This window comes from Typha latifolia, chromosome 11 (assembly GCF_019914945.1).
Source record: "Typha latifolia isolate L0001 chromosome 11, TyphaL0001v2, whole genome shotgun sequence".
Classification (NCBI taxonomy): domain Eukaryota; kingdom Viridiplantae; phylum Streptophyta; class Magnoliopsida; order Poales; family Typhaceae; genus Typha; species Typha latifolia.
In genome coordinates, this window is record NC_133096.1 from 187,860 (window position 1) to 213,154 (window position 25,295).

The 25,295-nt window shown below is 36.8% G+C and overlaps 3 protein-coding genes across 7 annotated transcripts; all 3 read right to left on the bottom strand.

The window, feature by feature from the left end:
- Positions 1-491: 491 nt before the first annotated feature.
- Positions 492-11,050, bottom strand: LOC140797454 (calnexin homolog). Its single transcript, XM_073150886.1, has 7 exons — positions 10,936-11,050; positions 10,752-10,838; positions 10,589-10,658; positions 1,536-2,665; positions 1,346-1,417; positions 1,025-1,141; positions 492-932 (listed from the first exon to the last, which is right to left on the bottom strand). Exons 2-7 carry the CDS (start codon positions 10,833-10,835, stop codon positions 777-779), a joined length of 1,629 nt encoding a protein of 542 aa, XP_073006987.1. The 5' UTR covers positions 10,836-10,838; positions 10,936-11,050; the 3' UTR covers positions 492-776.
- Positions 11,051-12,543: 1,493 nt separating this feature from the next.
- LOC140797456 (uncharacterized) lies at positions 12,544-14,056 on the bottom strand. The gene has a single exon (XM_073150893.1). The coding sequence runs from the start codon at positions 14,017-14,019 to the stop codon at positions 12,718-12,720; it is 1,302 nt and encodes a 433-aa protein (XP_073006994.1). The 5' UTR covers positions 14,020-14,056; the 3' UTR covers positions 12,544-12,717.
- Positions 14,057-15,260: 1,204 nt separating this feature from the next.
- LOC140797455 (probable magnesium transporter NIPA8) lies at positions 15,261-22,460 on the bottom strand. 5 transcript variants are annotated; one of them, XM_073150890.1, is made up of 14 exons: positions 22,152-22,460; positions 20,541-20,819; positions 18,552-18,639; positions 18,398-18,459; positions 17,603-17,688; positions 17,441-17,514; positions 17,192-17,294; positions 16,923-17,051; positions 16,697-16,796; positions 16,470-16,589; positions 16,295-16,385; positions 16,162-16,219; positions 15,850-15,949; positions 15,261-15,759 (listed from the first exon to the last, which is right to left on the bottom strand). In XM_073150890.1, exons 2-14 carry the CDS (start codon positions 20,631-20,633, stop codon positions 15,550-15,552), a joined length of 1,314 nt encoding a protein of 437 aa, XP_073006991.1. In that variant the 5' UTR covers positions 20,634-20,819; positions 22,152-22,460; the 3' UTR covers positions 15,261-15,549. The 5 variants fall into 5 exon arrangements, with proteins under 5 accessions (XP_073006991.1, XP_073006988.1, XP_073006992.1 ...); XM_073150887.1 differs by having other exon boundaries at positions 16,923-17,054; XM_073150891.1 differs by having other exon boundaries at positions 20,541-20,730; positions 22,152-22,431.
- Positions 22,461-25,295: the final 2,835 nt, after the last annotated feature.

Consider the following 25,295-nt stretch of genomic DNA (forward strand, 5'->3'; position numbering starts at 1 on the left):
TTTAGTGGAGGGTGTAGTTTGTAAGTTTGAATCTGTAAAGTATGATGGCTTGATGTGGATGGGGTTAGTAACGTTAGTTTGATACTTAACAAAAAGTATGAGTTTAGTTTAACTGGCCCTTGTTAGTTAATGCAGACAAAATGGTTGTTTGAAAGAGGACTACTTTCTGTTGGGTGCCTAACTTAAGACGAGTTTGAAGGAGGATTAAGAAAAAGTTAGGTCTCTCAGAAGAAAAATCAGAGATGCACACTCTGATTTTAAGATACATATATATATATATATATATCTGAACTTTTCCTGACCTACAAATCCGAGTTACCAATTAACTTTTTGAATTCTACAGTGGATATGCTACCGCTTCAACTGGTGGGTAAGCACAGGGGGTATACCATTTGGATAGGAAGCTTCTCCGGCAGAGCAAAGCGGCAGATCATATATCATGTCTAACAAATTCTTGCCCCAGTGGCTTACAAAGATCCACCAGACCGATGTTAAAAAACAACAAATTCTTAAATAATAAAAATAGGATGGTCAATCCATAAGATTCTTTATGCAATCTAAGATTACACCTCAACTTGCTAAAACATTGCATTGTTTGTTAGGTCTAACCAAACAGACCATCCTCTTGGGGTAAAATAACATCTAAATATTCCTGATCGTTTGTGAGTTGTGACCGGAGAAATATGATCAGGATTTCATATACACTCAAAACACTAAAGATTAAAAGGCACATAATACCGGAAATTCTACTTCCAAAATTGAAGATCTATCTTATACTAAGTCTCCCTCCTGGACCTCCTACGTGGGGCAGATGCGTCATCTTTCTCGTCCTCCTCTTTCTCATCCTCTTCTTTACCAGCGCTGGTTCCAGGGACGTCAGTCTCAGCAGTCGTGGCAGTCTTAGATTCAGTAGTGGTGGTTTTAGCTAGAGCCTGCAACAAGCCAAGAGAAAAATTGTTAAGGGTTTGTTTAGAACATGAATGGAAAAGGAAAAGGAAGAACTTCAACAAGCTGAATGACTTACTGCTGGCTTCCTCCCACCAAACAAAATTCTGAAAATCAGAGTTAAAAGAACGACGACTACTGATACCAGAACTCCGATTGTCAGGTTAGGTTGTTTCTCTCCCTTCTCTATGACATCCTGCAATACAGAAGACTCCAAATGATAAAAAAGGAGAGGCAAACAAATGAAACAAAACTGCCAATCTGAAAGTATTTGGGACAAAAAAATAAAACCAAGATAGTATGATCTATCAATTAGTTGAAGTGAAAAGGAATATCAGAGAATATCTCAAAGCCAAGCAGTCCTTTAATGCAAAAAAATTAAACATAACTTAGTACTTACAATAATTTTGATCTTGTATGCTGCCAGAAAAGGAATATCTGCTAACTTGTAAAGAACATCAAACACCTTCTTCTGCGATAACCATACAATAGTTAGAAGCAATACCATCTTCAAGCAGGTGTACATATACAGAATGTACAGCATTACTTAAAAAATTTCATAATTGATAGAAGCACAAGAGAGGCATCACCTGGAAACCAGAAAGCCCATCTGAGAGACCTGCAGCTTCATCCTCAGCCTTCTGCTTTTCCTTCTCAACTTCGTATTTGGGCTTCCATGCATTATCCCGATAAGACTCCGCAACCTTCTCATCATCAGATATCAAAATATTATCAAACAAAATGCCATCCTGCATCGTCCAAATCTCAATGCCGATAGCTGCAATTGGCTCAAAGTCTGGTTTGTCAAGCTCAAAATAGTCAGGATTAGGAATCTCCTGCGGTTTCCAGATTCCCTTGTAGTTGGGATTGTCAATTAAAGGAGCATGCCATTTTCCCTTATAAGCAGGGTTCCTCTTCATGGGCCTCTTCCACTCCCCACATCCAGGTGCTGCTTCACACTTTGGGTTGTCAATCTTAGGTGCCTCCCATTCTCCATCCTCCTCGTCATCCCAATCTTCTGGTTTGGTGGCGTCTGGATCATCGATTTCCTCAGGCTCATCATCCAACCATCCTTCTGGCTTAACAGCTTCCTCATCCTCAATTTCCATAGGGGCATCTTCATCCCAGTCATCAGGTTTTACAGCATCGGAGTCTGGAATTTTGGCCCTCTCATCCCAGTCCTCTGGCTTCTTATCATCAGGGTCAGGGATAGTCTTGAGTGGGATGAGTGCAGGCTCAAAATCATCAGCAGACAAGAAATTTGCCTTTTTCTTTTCTTCTCCATCTATAAGCATCTTCAACTCATTATCAGGTTTCAAGATAGCGGTGTAGACATGAGAGAGCTTGTCAGATGGTACAGATGGAGGAAACTTGAGATGATGCTCAACAAATTTTCCAGTCTTAGGGTTCTTGTGCTGAAAGATGAAATGCACCTTATTTGTTGAACCACACTTGTCAGGTCCAAACATGATACTGTAAGGAGACTCATTGTCAAAACCCTTGGGAGTCCATCCAGCCTCCTGAAGACGGAGATACTTAAGATATGCACCTCCACATTCAAGACCATTCTGAAGTCGTACTTCAAATTGCAGAACAATGGTCCCATCCTTCAGACTGATTGGCTCATCAACTTCTTTGACTATTGCATACTTCTTTGCCTTCTCACTCACAAGGAGCCCAAAATCTTCATGTCCATCGCTCTTGGAATGTTTCCATACACCTGAAATAGAAAAATGTTGATGAACTGGGCTGACGATAATTCAAGGAAGTAAATGGGAATCAATTCAAAGTTGGACCAAGAAAAAATAGATCCGTGTTTCTATACAAGGATAACAACACTGATATACAAGTCATAGTAGCAGTCACACATTGTTGGCAAAATAAAACTAGCCTAACAATAATAGGAACACCAAAAGAGCTCAACAATATATGATAGGTACATTCCACTGTTTCCATTAGAAACAATACCATCCCTATTGATATAGTAAAAGAAACCACCAGGAGTAATTTTCCAATCCATATAGGAAGGATAGGTGCCACTGCTTTCATTATTCCCATACGTCCGGCGATACTTTCATATTGTCTCTGAATTCTAGAATGGATTTCTTGCTCGTATTTAATCTCAAACGTTCATATGATTACTCACTCTGTAAAAGTAAAATACATTGCAGAAACACATGCTAGAAATTGCCCATGAGGCAACAGCATAATCTCAAGGTTACTAATCCAGAATTTTAAGTCACTTCCTTAGATATGATCGGTCGATGTGGTTTTCATTGCATGCATGATCTCTATGCCTGATGTTTAACTCCTGTGACCATGTCATACATAGCTGCTATGACACTTTCAGCCAAATGCTTTCATTCATATGAGCATATATAATAGCTAGTTTTTACCATTAAATTGCTAATTAAGTTGTTTTTGAGTTTATTATTGAACTTGTATAACAAGTAACTATATTGTTCAAGAAACTTAAAATATACTTTCAAGTTGTAAACTTTTCAAGAAAAAAAAAACAGAACAAGCTGTACTCTACTTGAACAAGCTTCTCAAAAGGCGTTGTCTATTTGGCCCGACCTTCGTGCATAAAGAATGTGCCTGACATTTATACCCATGAAGTACAGCCACTTTACATTTGCAATTATAAATTAAAGCATTTGTGAAATGTGCCATTTAACATTGAGTGACCGACACAGTTTGTTGTTTCAATATTTCTGATTGAAATTTTCAGACTTTCTAAAATGTGCTCTATAAATTAGATAGGCATATATTGAACAAACAAAATGAAATACATCTCCAATGGAGCTTTTCTGTCAGTAGTTTCTTCATGGATAATAAGCTTATGCAAGATATCATCTATCCTTGGAGCAAAAACCTACAGTAGCATAATTTAAACCAGCTAATTTTTTATAAAAGGAATATCACTGAAGAAACTGATACTTCATATAAAGGGTGAACATTAATTCTAGATGTTTACTGGTCACATCCTTCTTCATGCAAAGGTGCTCACACCTTGTACACCTTGCCCATGCAAAGCAATGTATTGAAAACCGGAAAAGGCGGCCGCCGGCCGCCCCGCCACTCCGCATGGCGCTGGTAGAAGGCGGTCTGCCGCATTGGCGGGCCGCCTGAGCGCCAAAAAGCGCTAGCAGGCCGCGCGGCCCGATAAGGCGGGCTGGCCGCTTCGCCCGCCAAACCCGCCTTATCGGGTTTTTTTATAGTGGATCAGATTATCCAATATCCACTGAAAAAACTAACCAATACCATTAACCATTAATATTTCTTCTCTCTCTCTCTCTCACTAAAATCCCTAAATCCCTAAATTCCTAAATCCCTAATCTCTCTCTCACTGCACCCTCTCTCGGTGAGCTCTCTCTCTCTCGATACGCCCTTTCTCTCTCGATGTGCCCTCTCTCTCTCTCGCTACGCCCTTTCTCTCTCACTGCGCCTGCAATTGCTGCAGAGGTATGGGCCCCTCTCTCTCTCACAATCTCACTCTCTCTCTCTCCTTCTCTCTCTCTCACTCCTCTCTCACAGTTTCACTGTCTCACACCGAAGTAGTTAATTTTTTTTTTAATTTTCAATTCTGTCTAAAGTAGTTAAATCTTAATCTGTTAGTTACTTAGTGATTATCTGATAATAATGATAATATGTTCATTAATTAGCTAATCACTTAATATGTTAATGATGGTTAATTACTTAATTCAGAAATTAATTTAGTAATTATCTGATAATATGTTTTTCAATTTTTCTCTGTTTCAGTGTTTCTTATTATTTAATTCCTCTGGTTAATTTAGAAATTAATTGAAGTAGTTATCTGCTATTCTGCTAATATGTTGAATACTTGAATGTTAATTAGTAATATGTTAATGATTGTTAATTACTTAATTCATAAATTAATTTAGTAACTATCTGATAAGTGATAATATGTTTTTCAGTTTTTCTCTATTTCTTATTACTTAGTTCCTCATTTCTTCTATTTTTTCTCTAATTCTGTTAATTAAGATTGTTAATTATTTGATTCAGAAATTAATTCAGTAATTGTCTGATAATATATTTTTCTCTATTTCTTATTTCTTAATTCCTCTAATTGATTCAGAAATTAAGATTATAGATTAAGATTTAACAGTGAGTTAACTTTTAGTGTTAATCTGTTTCTAACATTTCTCTTGAATTAGTAAATTACTGGATTAAGTAATTAAGTATTTAGTATTAACTAGAGAGTAAATTAGTAATCAATAATTAGTAAATATCTTACTATCTGTTTTACTGGAGGAGGTAAAACAGTAATTAATTACTATTTTTAAATCTGAAATGTGAATTATGAATTATCAATCATATTTGTTTTTTGCCCAATTTCATTACAGAATACAGGTAGTCAAATATGACCACTAATTCCTCTCAAACACCGTCTGTGGTTGGGTCTTCATCTGAATTTTTTGTGCTTGTTGGCTCCAATGATCCAGGGTGGCAATATGGATACCTTCCAAAAAAAATTAATGCCAACACGATGAAATATAGATTTTGTGGGAAGGTTACTAAGGGAGGAATTAGTAGATTCAATAAGCATATTGCTCATGTTAGAGGTAATGTTGCGCCTTGTCCAAAAGCTACAGATTGAGGCAAAAAAGTTATTAAAGAGCATATAGAGGGGAACAAAAGGAGAAAGGAGGATAAATCAAAAGAGGAAGCAGAATTGAGAGCAGAAGTAAATATATTTGGAGAAAAAGAAGATCCAGAAATTTTAGAAGTTGGAAGTAAAAGGCCAAGAAGTAGAGGTCCTTTAGACAAATACATATCTATTGATCCAAAAGTTTCAATTAGAGAGCGGGGGAAGATGGTACAGACAAGTATAAAAGATACTTTTACAAAAGAACAAAGAGATAGAGTGCTAATGTACTTAGCTCATTAGGTTTATAAGTGTGGCATTCCCTTTAATGTTGTTACTGATAAATCATTTCATGTTTTGATGGAAGCAGTTGGTCAGTATGGTCCGGGGTTCAAGCCGACAACTATGCATGAGTTACGTGAGCCACTTTTGAAGAAGCAAGTGGCTAAAACAAATGATGATTTGGAGAACCATAGAGCTGCATGGAAGAAAAATGGCTGCTCCATTTTAACTGACGCTTGGACAGATCGAAAAGGAAGAAGCATTATGAATTTATGTGTCAATTGTGAGCTGGGGTTAGTTTTCTACGTTCAGTTGATTGTTCTAAAGATTCACATACAGGTGAATACATTCACAATATTGTTGTTGAGGGTATCAAGGAAGTGGGAGAGGAAAATGTATTTCAAGTTGTGACTGATAATGCTGCTGCTAATTTAGCAACAGCACGGTTGCTAAAGCAAAATTATCCTCGTATATATTGGACACCTTGTGCTGCCCACTGTATAAATTTGATGTTAGAGATGATATCAAAGGAAGGAAGGATTAAGGGTTCAATTGAACGTGGAAGGGAAATCACTATGTTCATTTATGGACATCACAAAACATTGAGTTTGATGCATCAGTTTACACAAAAAGGGAGATCGTGAGACCCAGGGTTACAAGATTTGCCACTTCATTTCTCACATTACAGAGTCTTTTGGAGAAAAAAGAAAAATTAAGACTTATGTTTACTTTCGATGAATTTTTAAGCTGCAAATGGTCAAAAACTGCGAAAGGAAAAAGGGTTTATTCTACTATCTTCAATAACCAATTTTGGAGGCAAGTGTCATTAGCAGTTAAAGTATTCACTCCTTTGGTGAAGTTGCTACGAGTTGTTGATGGTGAAAGAAAGCCATCAATGGGATTCATATATGGTGGATTGAAAGATGTCAAGAAAGAAATAAAGAACATTTTCAATAATAATGAGACATCTTCCAAGCCTTTTCTAGATACAATTGATCACTACACAAATGGAAAGCTTGATACATATCTCCACGCTGTTGCATATTACTTAAATCCATACTATTTTTATAGAGATTTGAATGAAATGGAGACTGACTTTAATGTAATGGATGGTGTTCTTAATTGTATTGAGAACTTTTATCCAGATCAAGTCATTCATGTTCACATTTCAAATATGGAGATGAAAGCATATAAGGATGCCACTGGGATATTTGGGAGACCGCTAGCCAGATTAACAAGAGAAGTTAACAATGATGAATTCAACCCAGGTAATAATTATTAATTAGCATATGTTGTAAAAGTGTAAAACATGTCTTTTACAATTTTATTCTTTGTATGTTACTAAGTTACTTTTTATTTATGATTATAGCTCATTGGTGGAGTGTATATGGAGCCGGTGTCCCCTACTTGAAATGTATGGCGGTTAAGATTCTTAATTTAACATGTAGCTCCTCAGGATGTGAAAGAAATTGGAGCTCCTTTGAATAGGCAATATATCATTAATCATTGTATTGACTAAGTTAAATTGATGAATTTTATTATCAAATTAATTTAGTCTTTGATTTGATAATTTCATATTCATTCAAAGAAGAGAAATAGATTGAAAGTGAAGAGGCTAAATGATCTTGTTTATGTACAATTTAATACAAGAATGAAGGATCGAAAGATAGCGAAAGATAAGGATCCAGTCGTTTCAAAAGAAAGAAATAATGCAAGGGAATGGTTGGATAATGATCATGTAGAGCAAGAAGTCTTTCCAGGTGAAGGGTTAACTTGGGAGATGGTGACAGAAGCATCAGGAGCCGAAGAATATTTAAGATCAAAGAGGAGCAGTAGATCTACTCAAGTTACTACTAGTAGCACTCCTTCCACTTCTCTAGATGAGCAATTAATTGAGTCGGATGAAGAAACAGATGATGAGGATGATGTTGAGCTAGAATTTGATGATGATTCCGATGATAATCTTTTGGTAGATGAAGTTCCTCCCATAGATTGTGAAGAAGATTAGAAGATAGCCTTTATGTTATAATTGTGAACTTGTTATGAACTTGATAATTTTAAATTTTTGATTATATGTTATTTGTTATGGACCTTATGATTTTGATATGTTTTATCATATTATTTGTTATGATTGTGAACTTGTTGCTAGAAACTTATGGTTGTGATAATTTTGAATCTTTGATTATGTATTTATGTTATTATAGTTGTGAATTGTGATTATGTTATTGTGGTTGTGAATTGTGATTATGGTATTATAGTTGTGAATTGTTATTATGTTATTTAGTATTTTATTTTAGAACTTGTTACTATTATGTATTTATGTTATTATGGTTGTGAATTGTAATTATGTATATTATATATGTTTATTTATCTATTTATAATTTTTTTATATTAAAAATGCTAGACCGCCTTGTCACCCGCCTTGTCGTCCGCCTTCCGCCTAGGCGCTAGGCGGTGGGGTGACCGCCTGCCATCCGCGGCTGCCTTTCAAAACATTGATGCAAAGTAAGACATCTTAGGAGAACTTTGCCAAGAGGAGTCGTGAACAAGTGCATGATGACATGTAAGCCAAACACCTTGTAAGTAACCCTTTATACAACACATCTAAGACAAACTGAGATATTGATACAGCTTAGGTTTGGTCCCAAGATCACAACCTCTCATCACTACCATTAAAAGACTAACAACCCAATTCATAGTGATTGCATGGGTTCCATTGCAAAATATCGGTGTTTTAAAAAGCGGCCAAAGCAGCTGCTTTGACAGAGCAGAGGTGGTTCGGCCGTTGGGTCTACGAGATAGGCTCGGTGGACCAGGCAGCCCGCTTTGGCAAAATCGAGTGGCAGCAAGCAGCGACAAGCAAAATCGATGGGCCGCCAGGTGCTCCCCCTTCTTCTTCCCTTGTCCTCCTCTTCCTCCTCTTCCTCCTCTTCTTCACTACTCTTTTTCTCCTTTTTTTTGTCCCTCTAAAGTCAGGAACCACCACTTCCTTTATTTTCTTTTCTTTCTCTCTCACATTGAGAACCACCACTTTCTTTATTTTCTCATCATTCTTTTTCTAACATTGAGAACTACCACTTCCTTTATTTTTTCTTTCCTTTTCTCACGTTGGGAACCGAACCACCACTTTATTTTATTTTATTTTCTTTCCCTCTGTTTTTTCTCTCCCTCTCATTGGCTTATAAAAGGCCATGTGCTCACCCGTTGTTTTCTACCTCCCTCACACTAGCTAATATGCACCCACTATTATCAATTTCTTTTAGATGCATTAATAAAATATGTATATATATATACACACATATATGCATATTTATAAATTGTGATCTTTTGCCGTTCGGGTTGTACATTGCACTATTAAAATTTTTATATATGCTATATTAGTATATTTTATATATCATACATAATTATCTTCTGTTTTATATACTAAAATGCTATACTGGTTTAGCGCCCACCTTTCGTCTTGTGCAATGTGGTGGGGTGACTGTTCATAATGCGCATTTGATTTTCAAAACATTACAAAAATACAAGTTTGACTCTCTCTAATATACTTGTTCTTTCATCCACATTTAAATCTACCAAATAACAACCACATTCATAATACTGTCAAGCATCTAGCCCACATCCTAAGCTTGACAAGCGGGCCTTAATTGTAAAACAACTATTCAAACTCCCAAATAGGAAATTCTCTTTGATCTATGAGAAAAGTTGGACTTAAGTATAGATCAACCTTTCAACTAACTGTACCAATAATTACTAGTGCTTGTCTCTTACAGAAAAGGTTGAACAGTTTGACCAACATCCTCAGCTTGACCAATTGATCTTAATTGTAAAACAGGTTTTCCAAACCGCCAGGTAGGAAATTCTCATTGATCTATAAAAAATTGATCTTAATTGTAAAACAGGTTTTCCAAACCTCCAGGTAGGAAATTCTCATTGATCTATAAAAAAAGTTGGGACTCTAGTTTAGAACTTTAGATCACCCTTTCAACTAGTATCAATAATTACTAGTAATTGTTTCCTACAGAAAAGGTTTCTTCAAGAACGAATCTCAACACTACAAGTTAACAAGTTACTCAAGTACAGCTTCCTGTCCTACATACCTATCCTTTTATTCGTTGTAAACAATTTTTACCCATTCATTCTAGATTATGTGATCAACAAGATTACTAGTAACTAACTGAATGCATTGAAGTATTTTAACCACACTAATATTCATATTTATCAAGAATTATATCATGGACTACTGATTTTCCAAATAACAGAATAAGAAGACTAATCTTACTCACAGCACAACTCCAACAGTCCTAAAGGTCATTTCGTGAGAACAGCCCCCACCATTAGAAATATACAGCTCACCGTCCAACACGGACCGTTAGATCAATGGGTGAAAATTTAGAATGCAAATTTAGCAACTTGGGCAGGAACAGCACAGGTGAGTGGCCATCTTGTCAACTGCTGTCTAAATTGCTAATATGCATTCACCATCTCTAATCAACAGATCGTAAAAGAACAGTACTAGCAAAACAGAAAACGCTAGTTTGTTCTTTACGCTAAGTTGAATGCATCAACTCAAAAATATTTTCGATCTGTCATGGATCTCGCTCAAAACAAAAAATTATGTTTCACAAAGATCCGGAAACCCAAAGATCGGACCAAAAAGATGAGATCTTTACGCAACTACACTTCCATCGAGACGAAAGTCCCATGCTTTTCCACTACAGTGACAAATGACAATGTGGTCAAAAGTTTTACCTTGGTAATCATCCTTCTCTGAGACAGTCCAACGCCCATCGAAGGCCTCGTCGAACGATTCGTAGAACAACTGAAACAAGCCAATGAATCCTTCAAATTAGGACCACAGATTACGAAGAAACGGGGGAAATGACACCAAATCGGCATCGAAGAGAAAAGTTACCGGATCCGAAGCCCAGATCTGGAGTGTGAGTGAAGAGATCAGGACCAGAAGGAGCTGCGACGCGAGTTGCCTCCTTCCCATCATAACCTAGATGATGAGAACGACAGATCAAGGAGAATGTGAGATCGGATCGCAAAAGCCCTAGGTGAGGGAGAAGTAGAAGAATGGACGGATACGATCTTACGATAATAAATCAACGGCAGAGATACACGGGATAGCTTCTGAATCTCTATGGGACTTCCCTTCGGTGCGCGGAAAGGGTGGGAGTAATAAGAACTTAAGAAAGGCCGTTAGTGACTTGTTTCATCCAATCACAACAGGGGCCACGTCGAGGCCGCCAATGGGAGCGCGACACGTAGTCGGTCTCCCTCGTTGCCTCCACTTGATGATTAGAAGGTGGGTTAGTTGCATATTAGGATTTTAAAAGTTGATCCCTCCCACCAAATGAGGATAATTACACAAAGATCCCCCAAATTATTGCACTTCTCAAAATGCACCTCCTTATTTTTTTTAAGTACACAATAACCCTCTAAACTATATATATATATAACAAAATAATATTAAATAACAATTTCATCATCAATGTTTCTTCTTTCTTTTCTCTAAAATAAAAATAAATAGTGTCCTAAAAGATCTTAAATTGATAGGTATTGTGATAAAAAAATAAATGAGAAAGTCTGTGCTAGATGAAATTATTCCAAAAATAAAACTCAATATTATAAATGGTTTATATAAGTAAAGAGATCAATGTGTTGTAAAAATTAAAATAAATAAATTTATATAAAAATGAGGAATAGTTCAAGGAGCTGTATAATTGTCTCTTAATAATAAGACTGTTAAATTATTCTGTAAATTGGGTTGTATAGTGGCCAAAAAAAAAAGGAACTTACAAAAAAATAACAATTCAATCGAGTTTCAACCCATTGAAAGGTACTTGCAAATTATCAATTTACTTATAATTTAGCAACTTGGCACGAAACTCTTCCTAATGACCACAATATGATCCACTTGACACGAAGTTAATTTTGGAAGTACAAAATTACAATTGCAGAACATTGAAATGATTAGATCAAAACAGCTATCCATTATTATAAGTAAGAAAGTAATCTAACCAATTAGAGGTTTGTATAGTTCACATTAGATTAGTGATTAACATGTTGTGGCCCAAATAATAATAATGTTTCTTACAGTTTGATATATGCAGTAGCTCGTGGTAATAAACTTTTTGTTCCTCTCCTCTTCTTCTTTTTTCCCTTTAATGTGGGATTAAACTGACTATTGATGTATGGTTAGGGGTGTAAACGAGTCGAGCCTGAGCAAGTCGGCTCTGGCTCTGGCTCGGATCGACATTACTTTTAAACCTTATAATTATACTAAGTTTCAATTCAGCTCAACTTGAGCTAAGTCCAACCAAGCCCAAGCCAAGCCCGAGTAAAGCTCGAGTTTGATTAGAGGATGAGGCGGTGACGGTGTGGACGGCGGCTGAAGTTATGGAGAGGAGGCCAGATAAGTGAGGGTGGGCCGGTCGTGTAGGGTGAGGCTATGGGTGGTGGTCTAGTGGATGAGAGTAAGGATGGAGTGGGTGAGGGTGATGAGTAAGGCTATCAAGCCTATTTCGAGCGGGTTTCAGCGACTTAGGATTGGCTCAGCTCTGACCGAGCCGAGTCCAAGCCGCTCGTCAACCTTGACAATCCTATCTATATATGGTATTCAATAGGATTTGCACATAGTATAAATTGAAGAGATTTGTAGTATAGTAATCAATTCATATCACAAAATTAGGAAAAGCACGTGGAGTAATTTTTTTCCTTTTTTTTAATATAATTACCAAGTCCCACCAAAAGAACATTTCATCTACTAGTCTCTAGATACAAGTCCAAATTAATAGAATTCACCGAAGCTTCTCGAACTCCGGGTTCAGATCGTCTGCAGCCCAGGTTGCAGCACTACGCCTCTGACACGTGTCTCAATAGGAACACCGACTGTTCCATCCCGCCTGGTACCCGCAAGAATCCGGCGGCGCATTGTAGCAACCGCTCGCGTTCTGAGGCGGATAACTACCCAGCGGAGGATACCACCCGCCAGTAATCGGCAACTCCGGTGGAGGTGGATAATAGCTGGGCGTAGAATAGGACCCGCCACTGGCCGGCGTTTCCGATGGATATAAACACGGTGTAGGATAGAGCCCAACAGAAACCGGCGTTTCCGATGGATATAAACACGGCGTAGGATAGAGCCCAACAGAAACCGGCGTTTGCGGCGGATAAAAACCCGGCGCAGGATAGAGTCCTCCGGAGGCTGACGATTCCGGTGGATAAAAACTCGGCGTAGGATAGTACCCGCTACTAACAGGCGGCGTTGGTGGATAATAACTCGGCGTAGGATAGAAACCTCCACTAACCTGCGGCTCCGGTGGATAAGAACTCGCCGCCGGTTCCATAGGAGGGTAATACTCCAAACCCGGGGCCGGCGGAGGGAAGTGGACCCCCATGAGATCCCCCAGTGTTAACGGTGGGTAAGCGGATCCCGACGCCGGTATCGAAGGCTGGTAATTGGGCTCCGGGTTCGACAAAGGCTGAGCCCGAGGATCCGGTTCCGGAACCTCTGGATCCCCCATCTTGTACGAGAAGCTAAGGAAGCCGTTAGGCTTGCCGTCCGGGGACTTCACCTGGTAGCTGACGTGGCGGACATCTCCGTCGGCCACGAGATTGGAGATGGGCACGCGGACGACACCGACGAGCTTGTCGCCGAGGATGGTGACACGGTCCTTGAGGTCGAAGTGGAGGATAAGATCCGGATCAGGGATATCGGATCCGGAGTCGAGGTAGAGTAGGATCGGCTGTTCCCACTCCGGGTTCTCCCCGCCTTTCTGGTCGACGGCGGTCTTCTGGTAAGAGTGACGCTGCTTGGCATCGGATCTGGCGGAGACGATGGAGACGGCGGCGTAGAGCGAGGGTTTCTGTATGGGGAGGAAGGATTTGACCCCTTTGCACGATATCCTCTTCAAATGAATCGATCGCTTATCCATCCCTCTTAAATCTCTCTCTCTCTCTCTCTCTCTCTCTCTCTCTCTCGATTTCTTCGATTTCTCTCTTTCTCTTCTCGTTGGTTTTGTCGCGATGAAAAAAAAGTCCGGGTTTGATTTCGAAAGAGTTGTGTAAGAAATTGTTATATAGAGGGGGAGCTTCGTTTCTGGGAAAGGATGGGAGATTTCTTGACGCGGGTTATGGGAGAAGTTAATGGTATCGTCGTCCGAAACAAGTCTCATAGTTGACCAGAATGATATGATGAGGTTAACAATAGGAAGAACAAGTCGTCAAGTCCCCAACGGAAGAACAAGTCCCCATCACGAAATTACTTCAATTTTATATGTTTTGTTTTTCCGTGTATACACTTTGTCTCTGTACTTAAAACATTGTTATTTACATTAGATACTCTGATAATTACTTTTCAAAATTAAGTGTCAATACTTTAATAAATATATGCTTAACTAAGAGAAATATATAAAAACTAAAATAAAAATAATTTTATTTTTAATATTTAAATATAAACTTTTAATAGTTAACTCCAAATATATAACTCGAAACAGAGTAGTCTCAGGCGATCTTGAAACATACCCGGTCAGGGAAAAGCGCAAATAACAGCATCTATCACATGAAAACAATCTCCTCTCTAAGCTGCATCCATCCAACAGAGAAAGGTCTCCTTGTGGGAGGTAAGCCAGCGTTGGTAGCTGCAATCTTCCCTTCGTCCATGGAGCACAGCTGAATCAATGAGCTATTAATGCTTGTGTGATCTAGATCGAGGTAGTGATTCAAGATTTTCGTACCAAACATTTAGTTGTTTCTTATCGACCTTAATCAAACCGACCGTTTCCATAACCTGATAGACTTGACGTATTGATATACAGAGTATTATTTATCTTAAAACTAATGCATGCTGAAGGACTAAATCTTATATACTGTACACTGTTTAAGAATAATTTATTCGTTTGCTCCTCCTCTACACACACAAGACTATTTATAAGGTATATAGTGGATAAGATCCAATTCTAGAAGATAAAATAAATCAGGTAGAATTTGTTCCTTGTGCTACTGTTGATTTACTCCTAGCAAAAGATAAATTTGTTCTCACAAATAGGTAACCGCAGGAAAAGATACTGGAACAAAATATGAGCATACACAAACCGCATTGAGGTGAATTCCTGACAAACGGAGGGCTCAAGTGGCAATATGTTGCATTAAGAACAATATATATGTTTTCACATCAATCCACTCTTTTGATCATCAGAGTAGTATAAATTTGCTTGTTGGAAATAACAAATTTAAGATGTTTACATAGTCAACACTAATAGAAAACCAGTTACTGATTCAAAATTCAGAAACTTCAGAAGAAAAAACTTTTCCAAGATAAGAAAACTATGATAAGTTATTTTGTCAAATATTTAGCAGTAAAACCAGAAAATTAATCAGTCAATTCGCCAATAGTAACATCTGAGACAAGTAGCCATTGCGTACAAGTTTTCTTTTTAATTTCTTGATAGTGTTCATATATATATATTTATATACTTGAGCAGGAAACCCATAAAGCAGCTGAAAATGTTACGAAATGGGTAGAATGAGTAATCCAAAACCAGGCACTGTGCCTGCAGCCGTGGGCACGGGTGGATATATGCAAAGAAAGTGAAAGAATTACATCTTGAAAGAACTATAGATCTATACATTCATGGTATACAGACATACAAGTAAAGAATGTGCATCTTCCTGAGAGAACAAAATTTACTGTCAGTCTTGCAGCTCTATGCAAGTAAAGATCTTGTATCCTGCATTTCTGCATCATCTTCATCAGTAGTATTGTGCCAATCAGAGTCTCTTAAAGGAATGAACTTTGCCCGATCAGAGATGAATCCTCTAAACCCTGTTGTCCTCGAAGAGACCATAGGCATGACAAGTACTGAGGAAGCACTAATTGACTCCTCACCTAGGCCTAATGAGACAGAGCAAGCAGCCTGCAGTAGAAACCAGATTAAATGAAAAGAGAACTTCTAGAGCGCAATCAAAGACATTGCAAAAATTGATCTCCTTCCTAGACAAAGCACCTTTGCCTTCACTAATATAGATTTTGCCTTCGCCTTCAGTGCATGCACAAAGGTGTTCATATCAATTACTTCAGCTTCCTCTTTTTGCATCTTGGAAAGCCTACAAAACAATAAGCTTTCATGTTATTTCTAATTGAAAGTAAGAAATTATACAAGAAAGGGATGTGATTCACGAGTAAGCTGATAATCTGATTAATCAACGTCTCATTGAGTAACAAAAACTAACCATGATGAAAGACATGAAAGTATAGATATTCAAATAATCACCTATGTATTGAAACAATTTAGGACCATAAAAAACTTATGAAGTACCTGTTTAAATCAGTTGCAAGACCTTGACTTGTGATGGAAGAATCCTTTGTGTCATTTGCTGATTAAAAAATATTCACAAACTGAGCTTGACTTCCAATTATAAGAGCACTAAAAGGAATATTAGCTGTAATACCTTTTGTGTCATCAGGTGCTAACAAGGAGATGCCAATGAATACAAACATCATACCCAATAGGAACATTGTTATTCTTAGTGTGTCAAATACCTGTCAAAGCAATCTAAATTTTTAAATCCCAGAAGGGAAATTAAGGAGAAGATGTGTTAGAGATCTCTATGAATAAATGCTCACTTGATATTCCTGAAAGTACACAAATCCTGTACAAATGGAGAAGAAGGTCCATGCAATCTGAAACATTGGGACGATAAGAATTGCATCAAATAGAGACAACCCCTCATTCAATCTTGTCATCTGCAATATAGAGAAGATTAATCAGACAAGTTGAACTGAAGAGCTTTAGGTAAAACATAAACAAGAAGTGAATGATCAAATACTATTGTTCTGCGTCATGATATTACCCAAAACCCGGCAGTGCTGAAAAATAGTAAAAGCATCGAATATGTAAACCAGCTATGCAGCTGATAGTTGCTGCCAACTATCAATCTCAGCATGTTAGACCTGAATAGTAATTTGAAAAAAAAACAGACGAAAATAAATGCATGTCAGAGAAAAGATAAATTAGAAAACAAATTGTTATGTCTATCACGTGCAAAAACTTTAATCCATTATAGCTGATCAACTTACAATGATTTTGCAAACAATACCGAGCAGGATCCAACAGCACCAGAAACGATGGCATAAGAAAATGGCAGTAACGTATGCCAATAGGCACTAAAATCATGCCCACAAACTGAGAGATTAGCTTCACCTCTCCTGCTAATGCAATTTAATTGTCAGGAAGTTCACTCTCGGTGCAAATAATATACTCTTACAGAGGTGAAACACTCTGAAGGCATGCCACATGTGGAAGCCTGTGTTAGTTGATACATTTAAATATATGAACACTGTCTCACCTGTAGATATACTGATTGAGAGCAACCACTGACACCAAAGACAGGCAATACAGAAGAAAGACCAAATTACTGTATTTCTCGATCAATTGCTCTGGTGTGTAAACTGCAAAAAAGAAGTTGAAAAATTCAGCAACTTTATTCTAGATCCCAGAACTGATCAATCTTCCTTGAAAGGTATGTCTGGTTTAATGGTGTTTTGAGATCTATAATATTGATCACTCCATAAATAAGCACAGATAAAGTCGATACCAGGTGATTGGTGATTCCCGAAAGAAACTAAGAAGATGTTACCGAAAACAATAAAAGCTGTCGCTACAATAACCCTGAAAAGAAAATTAAAATCTCATTGATCAGATTTTAAGTATATGTACTAACAGATGGTCTATAACAATTGCAAGGAAGAGAGCTTACTTCACGGATACTGTCTTACTTAATACAAAGTAAGCAAATGCAATATTAGATACAAACTGAATTGAGCCCAGAGCTGCAAGAAGCGACTGCAATGGAACACGAATAATAAATAGTTTCAGGAAAAGAGAACAGAAAACAAGGACCAAGCTCAGTACCTTCCAAGTGAACAGAAATTTAAGTAGGTAAGTGGTAAAGTGAAGTTCAAGAGTACATTCTACTAATACTGTTTTCTATGGAAATTAGAGCTTCAAAATTATTTACAATGATTAAGAGAAATTGAAGATTATTTGAACCTTAATAACTTGAGTTGTTCAGATGCACATAGACATCAGAAGTGAACACCAAAAAATTGATAACAACATGCCTAAATACTTAAACATGTCACCAGGCATATCTTACTATCTTGTGATCTACAAGACCATGCAACGAGCTTGTTTGCAAAGTGAATATGTATTAGTGCATTGCATAGTGATACAACTGAGATATTTAAGACAGCATCATCAATTGTCCTTCAATATGTATTAGCGTGTTGCATAGTGATACAATAACCCTGAATACCAACTCTCTTTCCTTTTAGAAGATATATATTTTCTTTTTGGCATAGTTGTTTTGTAAGCATTCAGTTTAAGTCTAATAAATCAATAAAAAAATGCATGTTCGATAGACCAAAGTGCAATAATGCATAATGGCTCATGATTACTTCTGATGCTGGAATGAATGATACAGCTTCTAGTCATGTTAAGAAGGTCCAATTATCTGCACACTATAAATTAAGAGAAAAATATGTAAGAGAACCTGCGCTGCATAGGCAAAGGAAATGAAGTTAAGGCAGTTGCCCAGAGCAAAAAAGAGTATACCTGCATCAAAGTTTCAGCGTTCAAAGTAAATAAATTGCCTTTAACTTTCCAGTAACCATGAGTGAAAATAATGGTATTTAAAAGAAATATACCCACTCTCCATGTCTGAAAATGTATAATTGGTTTCAGAGTAATTTTGTCATTGCCTTCATCGCTGCAAAGTATGGAGAGCCTCTCTCGCTACCAAAGAAATTATTATAAATTTAGAACGATCGAAAACATGCCAAAATGGACCGAGGGAAATGTTGGATAGCATATGCACATATGATGTATATTTACTTTATTACTTCTCAAGTCTTAATTGCAGGGAGGATGCCGATGGATATATCTTTTTTCGTTCCCTTCTATGGGAAGTCAAGTACATAACAGAGCTAAAGAGAAAGATATACTTGGTTTCTTACGAGTAAAAAGTAAGAAGCATGAAGAAGAAAATTAAGCCATTTCTTCTTTAACATAAAAGGATTTTCTTGCTAATTTACTTTTCATGAAGGTTCTCTAATATCCCTCTTTTCACTTGCTTAGACTTATTAAGCAGATTTACAAAGCACTATATGTATCACGTTTAGAGAATGTAACTCATACAATTGGCTTTCTAGCCACGTATGTCAACCAGCTATGTCATGCCCAAAGTCAAGGAAATAATAACATCACCCAAGAATTGTCCATAGCTGGCACGACATGTGCAGCAACGCTTGCCAACCACACCGCAAGAACAAAGGCAGCCCTTGTCATTGCCTTACTCGCTCGTTAGCGATCATCGTCATGCCCTATCTATGGAGAAGATGAGGCAAACAAGTTGTGATATATAGGATCCGCAAATGGGATCCTTTTTACGAGATGATTCGCTTGAGTACATCGTCACCTCAACCCTTCACCGCCATTACAACTTCCCAATCTTCTTTGTCATGATCTCCTCCAACTCTCCGCTGGTTAGAAATGCCTCTGACCATCCTCCGCCATTACTAGCCTCTAGAAGCTTCTTCGCAGCAGCAAATTGCTGCCAAGAGGCGAGAGGAGGGGTGTCATATGACACCCCTCGTGCCACATGCTAAAACTGCACCGGCAAGACAAGTGTCTACTAGCATGCTTCATGTTGTTCGACACGACAATCCTGACAAGTTATGTATAACCTAATGGGAAGTAACCAAGTAAGTTTACAAATAAGCCAATAAAGTTCTAGTTATAACCATGGTTTGAAGTTTAATCCGAAAATGATATGTTTCATTGAGTTTTGGTCCTATCCATTCAAATTATCCCCCCAAAACTAGCATCCAACCGAAAGAAACCTAATAACATTTTTTTGAAGTAAGTTTTGGCTTCAAAGCTGAATTTCACTTCAATCCAATTTGTACCTAATTCAACATCAACCTCATTGCTTAAATATTATTAGATCTTATGTGATGCATTGAAAAATAAATAAAAAAGACTATTCAATAAAACTAGAAAACCAACAAAAACTTAATGAAATGTTTTGTTTTCTATACGAGCCGAAACCGAAACTTGAAACTATGATTATTACAGAAAGGAACCAATACAATTAATTTCATTATTGTTGCTGCTCACACTCAAGTCATCCTCTAGTTTCCAAGGTTATAATACATGGTGGAAAAAAAATGTAACATATTACTTGAGCAAAAGAACTTGTTTCTAAAAATAGTGTCTGAGAAAAGGAAAATAACAATGTTTTGTTATGAAAAATTTGGAGGAATGAGAGCAACTTTCAAGATCAGTTCATGTTTCCGCCTGGTTAATTTATTTTCCTATAAACCACTTAGCAAGGGAGTGAAACCAGAATACAGAAGGTTGAACTCACCTAGAGCAAAATTGTGTACTACACGTTGTGACAAGTTTATTAGCAAACATGATTTATTATAGTGAACCATGAATGCAGTTTAAATCGTTTAGAAATCCCGACCCAATGAAACAGCAAGGTAATGCATGCATTTTAAGTCATTCAGAGAAAACTTGAGAAGCAGAGTGCAAAAGAACTTTTGTTGATATACCAAATGATGAAATAAGTAAAGCACATAAGAAAAACTTATCATGCAAGAAATTCAAAGAGGAAGTAAAAAATTAAGTACCTGATCATGACCCAATTTTAGAAGGTTAGTCCCAAAATTTATGGCAATACTCCCAACTATGTTGATCAGGGCTCCAATAACCCACTCGCCCATGGATCAAAATGACTAAAGATCTCCTCTGGATAGGTTAAGAAATGTTCTTTCTATAAGTTTTTTGTTGCCAACAACTCCATCTTAAGGTGATATTCAACTGCAAGTTATCTTTACATCATTGTAGCTGACAAAGTTTCATCAAGAAAATATGCGATCTACAGTCTATAGCTTGAAAGTTGAAACAACCTGCATAATTCCAAAGAATCAGTGTATCCACAAGTCTTCTACATCTGGAGCATGCCTAGCTGAATCTATTTTAATGAATTTGAGGTCCCATACAAAATCACCATAAAATAGTATGACTCTGCTTAAATTGCACATGAACATAATTTTTATTTGATGAAGGAAAATGAAAAGATGGAACAGAGGTTAGATCGTCCATAATTGTGGGAATATAAATTTAGATTATGAGAAATTCTGCTAGAATGGATTTTGTAATTTTGTGCTTTCTAATAAGTTATAATGTCAATCTATTTTCTTCTCAATGTCTAACATAATGTGAGCATTCTCAAAGATGTGCATCTTTGCTAGGTACCACAAAGCCAGACAAGTAAAAGGATGTAAATTAAAAACAACAAAGCGTTTGGGTATAATATCTTGGTGTTGCAAAATAATGGAGATCTATACAATGAATTATGTGAAACCCCAGTCCAACGCCAAGAGAAACGAGCATCAGTTATGAAGGCCTTCACAAATGGTTAATCACCTAACTTTATTGGAAGCCAAAGGGTGGGAATTTTATTTCAGCTAGTGGTGCTAAGTTAAGAATTTTGGGAGTGGACGAGTCATAGTACGACATAAATAAAACAATATGACTAAATAGACAACAATTAAGAACTAGCATCACAAACTAGTAGATTACAAGAAAAATGGCATATAGAAGGGAAAAAAGAGAGTATTCAATATGAAGGTTCCCTGAAGACTAAAAGCATTACAGTGATACGGAATAAGAACTGATGAGAGACTAACTGACAGCCATTGCATGCTAGAGGGATATAGACAAATTGCAAGAAATATGTCGCATGAACTTTCCTCTTCACTTCATATTTTGTTATTCCTTTTTCTTTCGAGTGTTGGAAAGAACCGGCTGCAGGAATTAAACTTAACTACATCATTCCCTTTCTTTCTCAAAAATGATTGCAATCTATCTTCCACTTCTGCCAAAATCTCTGAATCTAAACACTAATGTAGTTGCCCGGACATGTCTCATTTAATACCAGATGCATAAGAATTTGCTTTGACAATAATTAGAAGAGAAGACACTGATCACGTAAAAGATAAAAAGGCGAAACTTTACCCATCTTTACTCTTAAGCAACCAACAAAAAGTAAATCATGGACAGATCTCATGCGATCCTTCGTCGAGATCTCAGAAAACGAACACAGAAGATCGACAAAGAAAAAACAATCACATTATATCACCCAAAAAACGAACCGAGATCCAACTCTGAAATCAAAGGATAAAACAGCATAGCATCGTGAAACTTAAAAATTAATCGCATAGAGGGACTTTAGCTACCTTCGAGAGATCCGCCCCCGAATCCGCCTTATCGAGGACTCAGAGATAGATCAAAGAACGATTAATAGGAGGAGGAGACGTAGAGGAAACGAAAAAAAGAAACCCTACTTTTTCTTCCTCGCCCAGAAAGGGAAAGGAAAAGGGAAAGGAGAAGGGAGGCGACGGCAGCTGAGGTCGACGATAAGAGATCGGAGACGGAGACGGAGAGGGAGAGGGAGAGGGAGAGGGAGAGGCAGACGGAGACGGAGACGCGTGCGAGACCGACCAACCTTCAAAATTCGTGGTTATGATGCGAATAACTTTAATTATGCGAGCTAAATATCCGCATCCACCCTCTTCGTTATTCGTTGATGGTTACGTGCTCTCGCTAAAAGTCGTTAAACTATTTATTATCTGTTTAGCTATCAATTATTTTGTCAGTTTAGTTCCATCTTTATGGGCCTTAACTGAATTGTTTGACTATTATTTTACTGTACAATATGCAACGCATGCCGGTGATGGTAATAAATAATGATAGAAAATATTAGAGTTAAATATATTTTACTGTACAATATGCATATTTTGTATATAAGTTTAACAAAAAAAAAATAACAGTGTTACTTTAATCATAAGTACATGTTTTTATTAACTTATTTGAGAACTTTTGAAGCACATGGATAAAACAATTTTGAGCAGGATGAGAAAATATATTTAACCCAAACTATTATTACTTATAAAATATAATTTTTTAAAAGGAACAAAATTATGTTAAGTAGTTAACTAGGTATAAAAGTCTCCATTAGAATAGGAGACCAAAAGTTGCACAAGTTCTAGGAATATTCTCATCCCAAGTAAACTCATAAGCCAATGATTTTTCCTTTTTCTTCAAGCCAATCAGCACCAAGATTATATTGACGAGAAATAGACATATGAGTAATTTTACAATTGTTGAAATTATTAGTTCAATTTTTAATGACATCGATGATAGAGAAAATAGTCCATGAAAACTGTTGACCATCTTTCAAAATGCTCACCAAGATAGTTGAGTCGGACTTGAGCCATATATTTGAGTAACCCGTATGAACTATGCACATAAGAGTCTCTTTCATTGCTTTTGCTTTTACGATAAGTATCAATTTGTAGGATCCACATCTGCACTCTGCAATGAGATTACGATCATTAGTCTATTAGATTATGAAGTCTCCCACCAGCCACAAATCAATTAACAAAAGAACCATTTGAATTCACTTTGATTCACCTAAGGGACGGGGGATCCCATTTAATATATGTGGGTGTTGGGCTAGATTTTATTTTTCCAACATATAGTTGAACATAATATTCATTCGTAAAGGCTATAGTTCAAACTGAAATATTCTAAAGCTCTTTTCTCATTAGAAAATATGAGTTTATTTCTTAACTTCCAGATTTGTTATAGTAGAACAGCACAACAGCACTAAACCTAGGTCTTCTCAGAATTCAATAACTCGTTACCCACATGGATCTAAAAATTAGTATACTATCTCTCCTCTTAACTGACATAATTTGCTAGATGAGCTTTTAGAGAGCCAAAGATTTGATGCCACTCTATAATTAAAGAAAAGATGGTCGATAGTGAATTTTTATCGTAATAGAGCACATATGTCAACTAGTATCTGACGCCAATCTTAAAGAGAATAAATAGGCTTTAGTAGGTAGACGGCCCTAAGCCATCTTCCATAAGAAAACTTTGATCTTAGGGAGAACCTGATGAGACCAAGTCTTATTCCAGCCATCCCAGCATGGAGAGATCTCACTAGGAGACTTAAGAAACTAATAAGCCGACTTGGATGAGGCGTATTCGGTAAGAAACTAATAAGTCTTAATCCACATATCATCAAGATTCTGAATGGAAAGATTGATACTAAGGATTGAATCGATGTGTTAAGGACTAAACATAGTCATAACAGTTTCATAGTCCTACTGGCTATTCACAATAAGCTGGGAAACATATCTAATGGAGTGCCTTAATTATAAGTTAAGATAGGTTAGCCACTAGTCAAGAGGAATAGGACTCAACTAAGAATCCTTCTAAATATTTGTGGAAAAACTATTTCTAATTAGTTTAATAAAGACACATTTTAATTCATTTAAGGAAGAAAGAATAAGATGTCAATTAGAATAATAGTGCTTGAATTTTCTAGAAACCTAAGGGTGAGGAGTTACTACCATCGCGAGCCGTCAAAATTTTAATCCAAAGGTCATGCCTGCCATTGAGACATGTTGGATGTTCTTAGGCATTAAGGAGACATGAGTAGTATACATATCCCTCATAGTTAGACCTCTCTTACTTTTAAGCTTGGTAACATGATCTTAGCTAACTAGATGGAGATACGATCAATTATAGCTAGAGGAGTCTAAGTGGAGGACATCAAATGTATTAGCATTAGGGGTGAAAACGAGTCGGATTAACTCCGACCCGACCCGCTATCAGACTCGATTCGGATCGGATTCGGATAGAAAATTTCTATCCGATTCGGATACAGATAAAATTTTTCAAAAAAATTCCGATACGGATTCAGATACAGGTTAGATATATTTTTCGGATTCGGATATGGATATCAGATATTCATTTACCCACATATTTTTTTAAATGATTTATAGTTTTTAGTTTATTTATTTAAATAGTAAATATTAATATTGTTACTAATAATACGTTATATATTATTTATAGAGATTAATTTCTCTAATTTCATATATTTGACATACAAAAAAATTATTTGCTGTAAAACTCTTAATAATTTTTTGTTAATTATATCTAAATAAAATATTATAATTATTTTAAATTCAATCAATATCCGTTTAAGATCCGATTCTCTATCCGAAAATTATCTGTATCCTTTTATTTAGGATATAGTTTTAAATTTTGCTATCCGTCCAATATCCATATCTGAATTCGTATCCGGACTAAAAATATTGATCCGGATATGGGTTGAGCACTATTCGATCCATTTTCACCCCTAATTGGCATGTAATTAATGACCAATTTAATAATTAAGATAATTCATCCAGCCTGAGTAAACATGACTTCTTCTAACCCACCAATTTAATATTAATCTTAGATAAAACATCTTCATGGTCCCTATAAGTAACTTTTTATGGATTATTTAAGACCCTAGGTACTTAAAG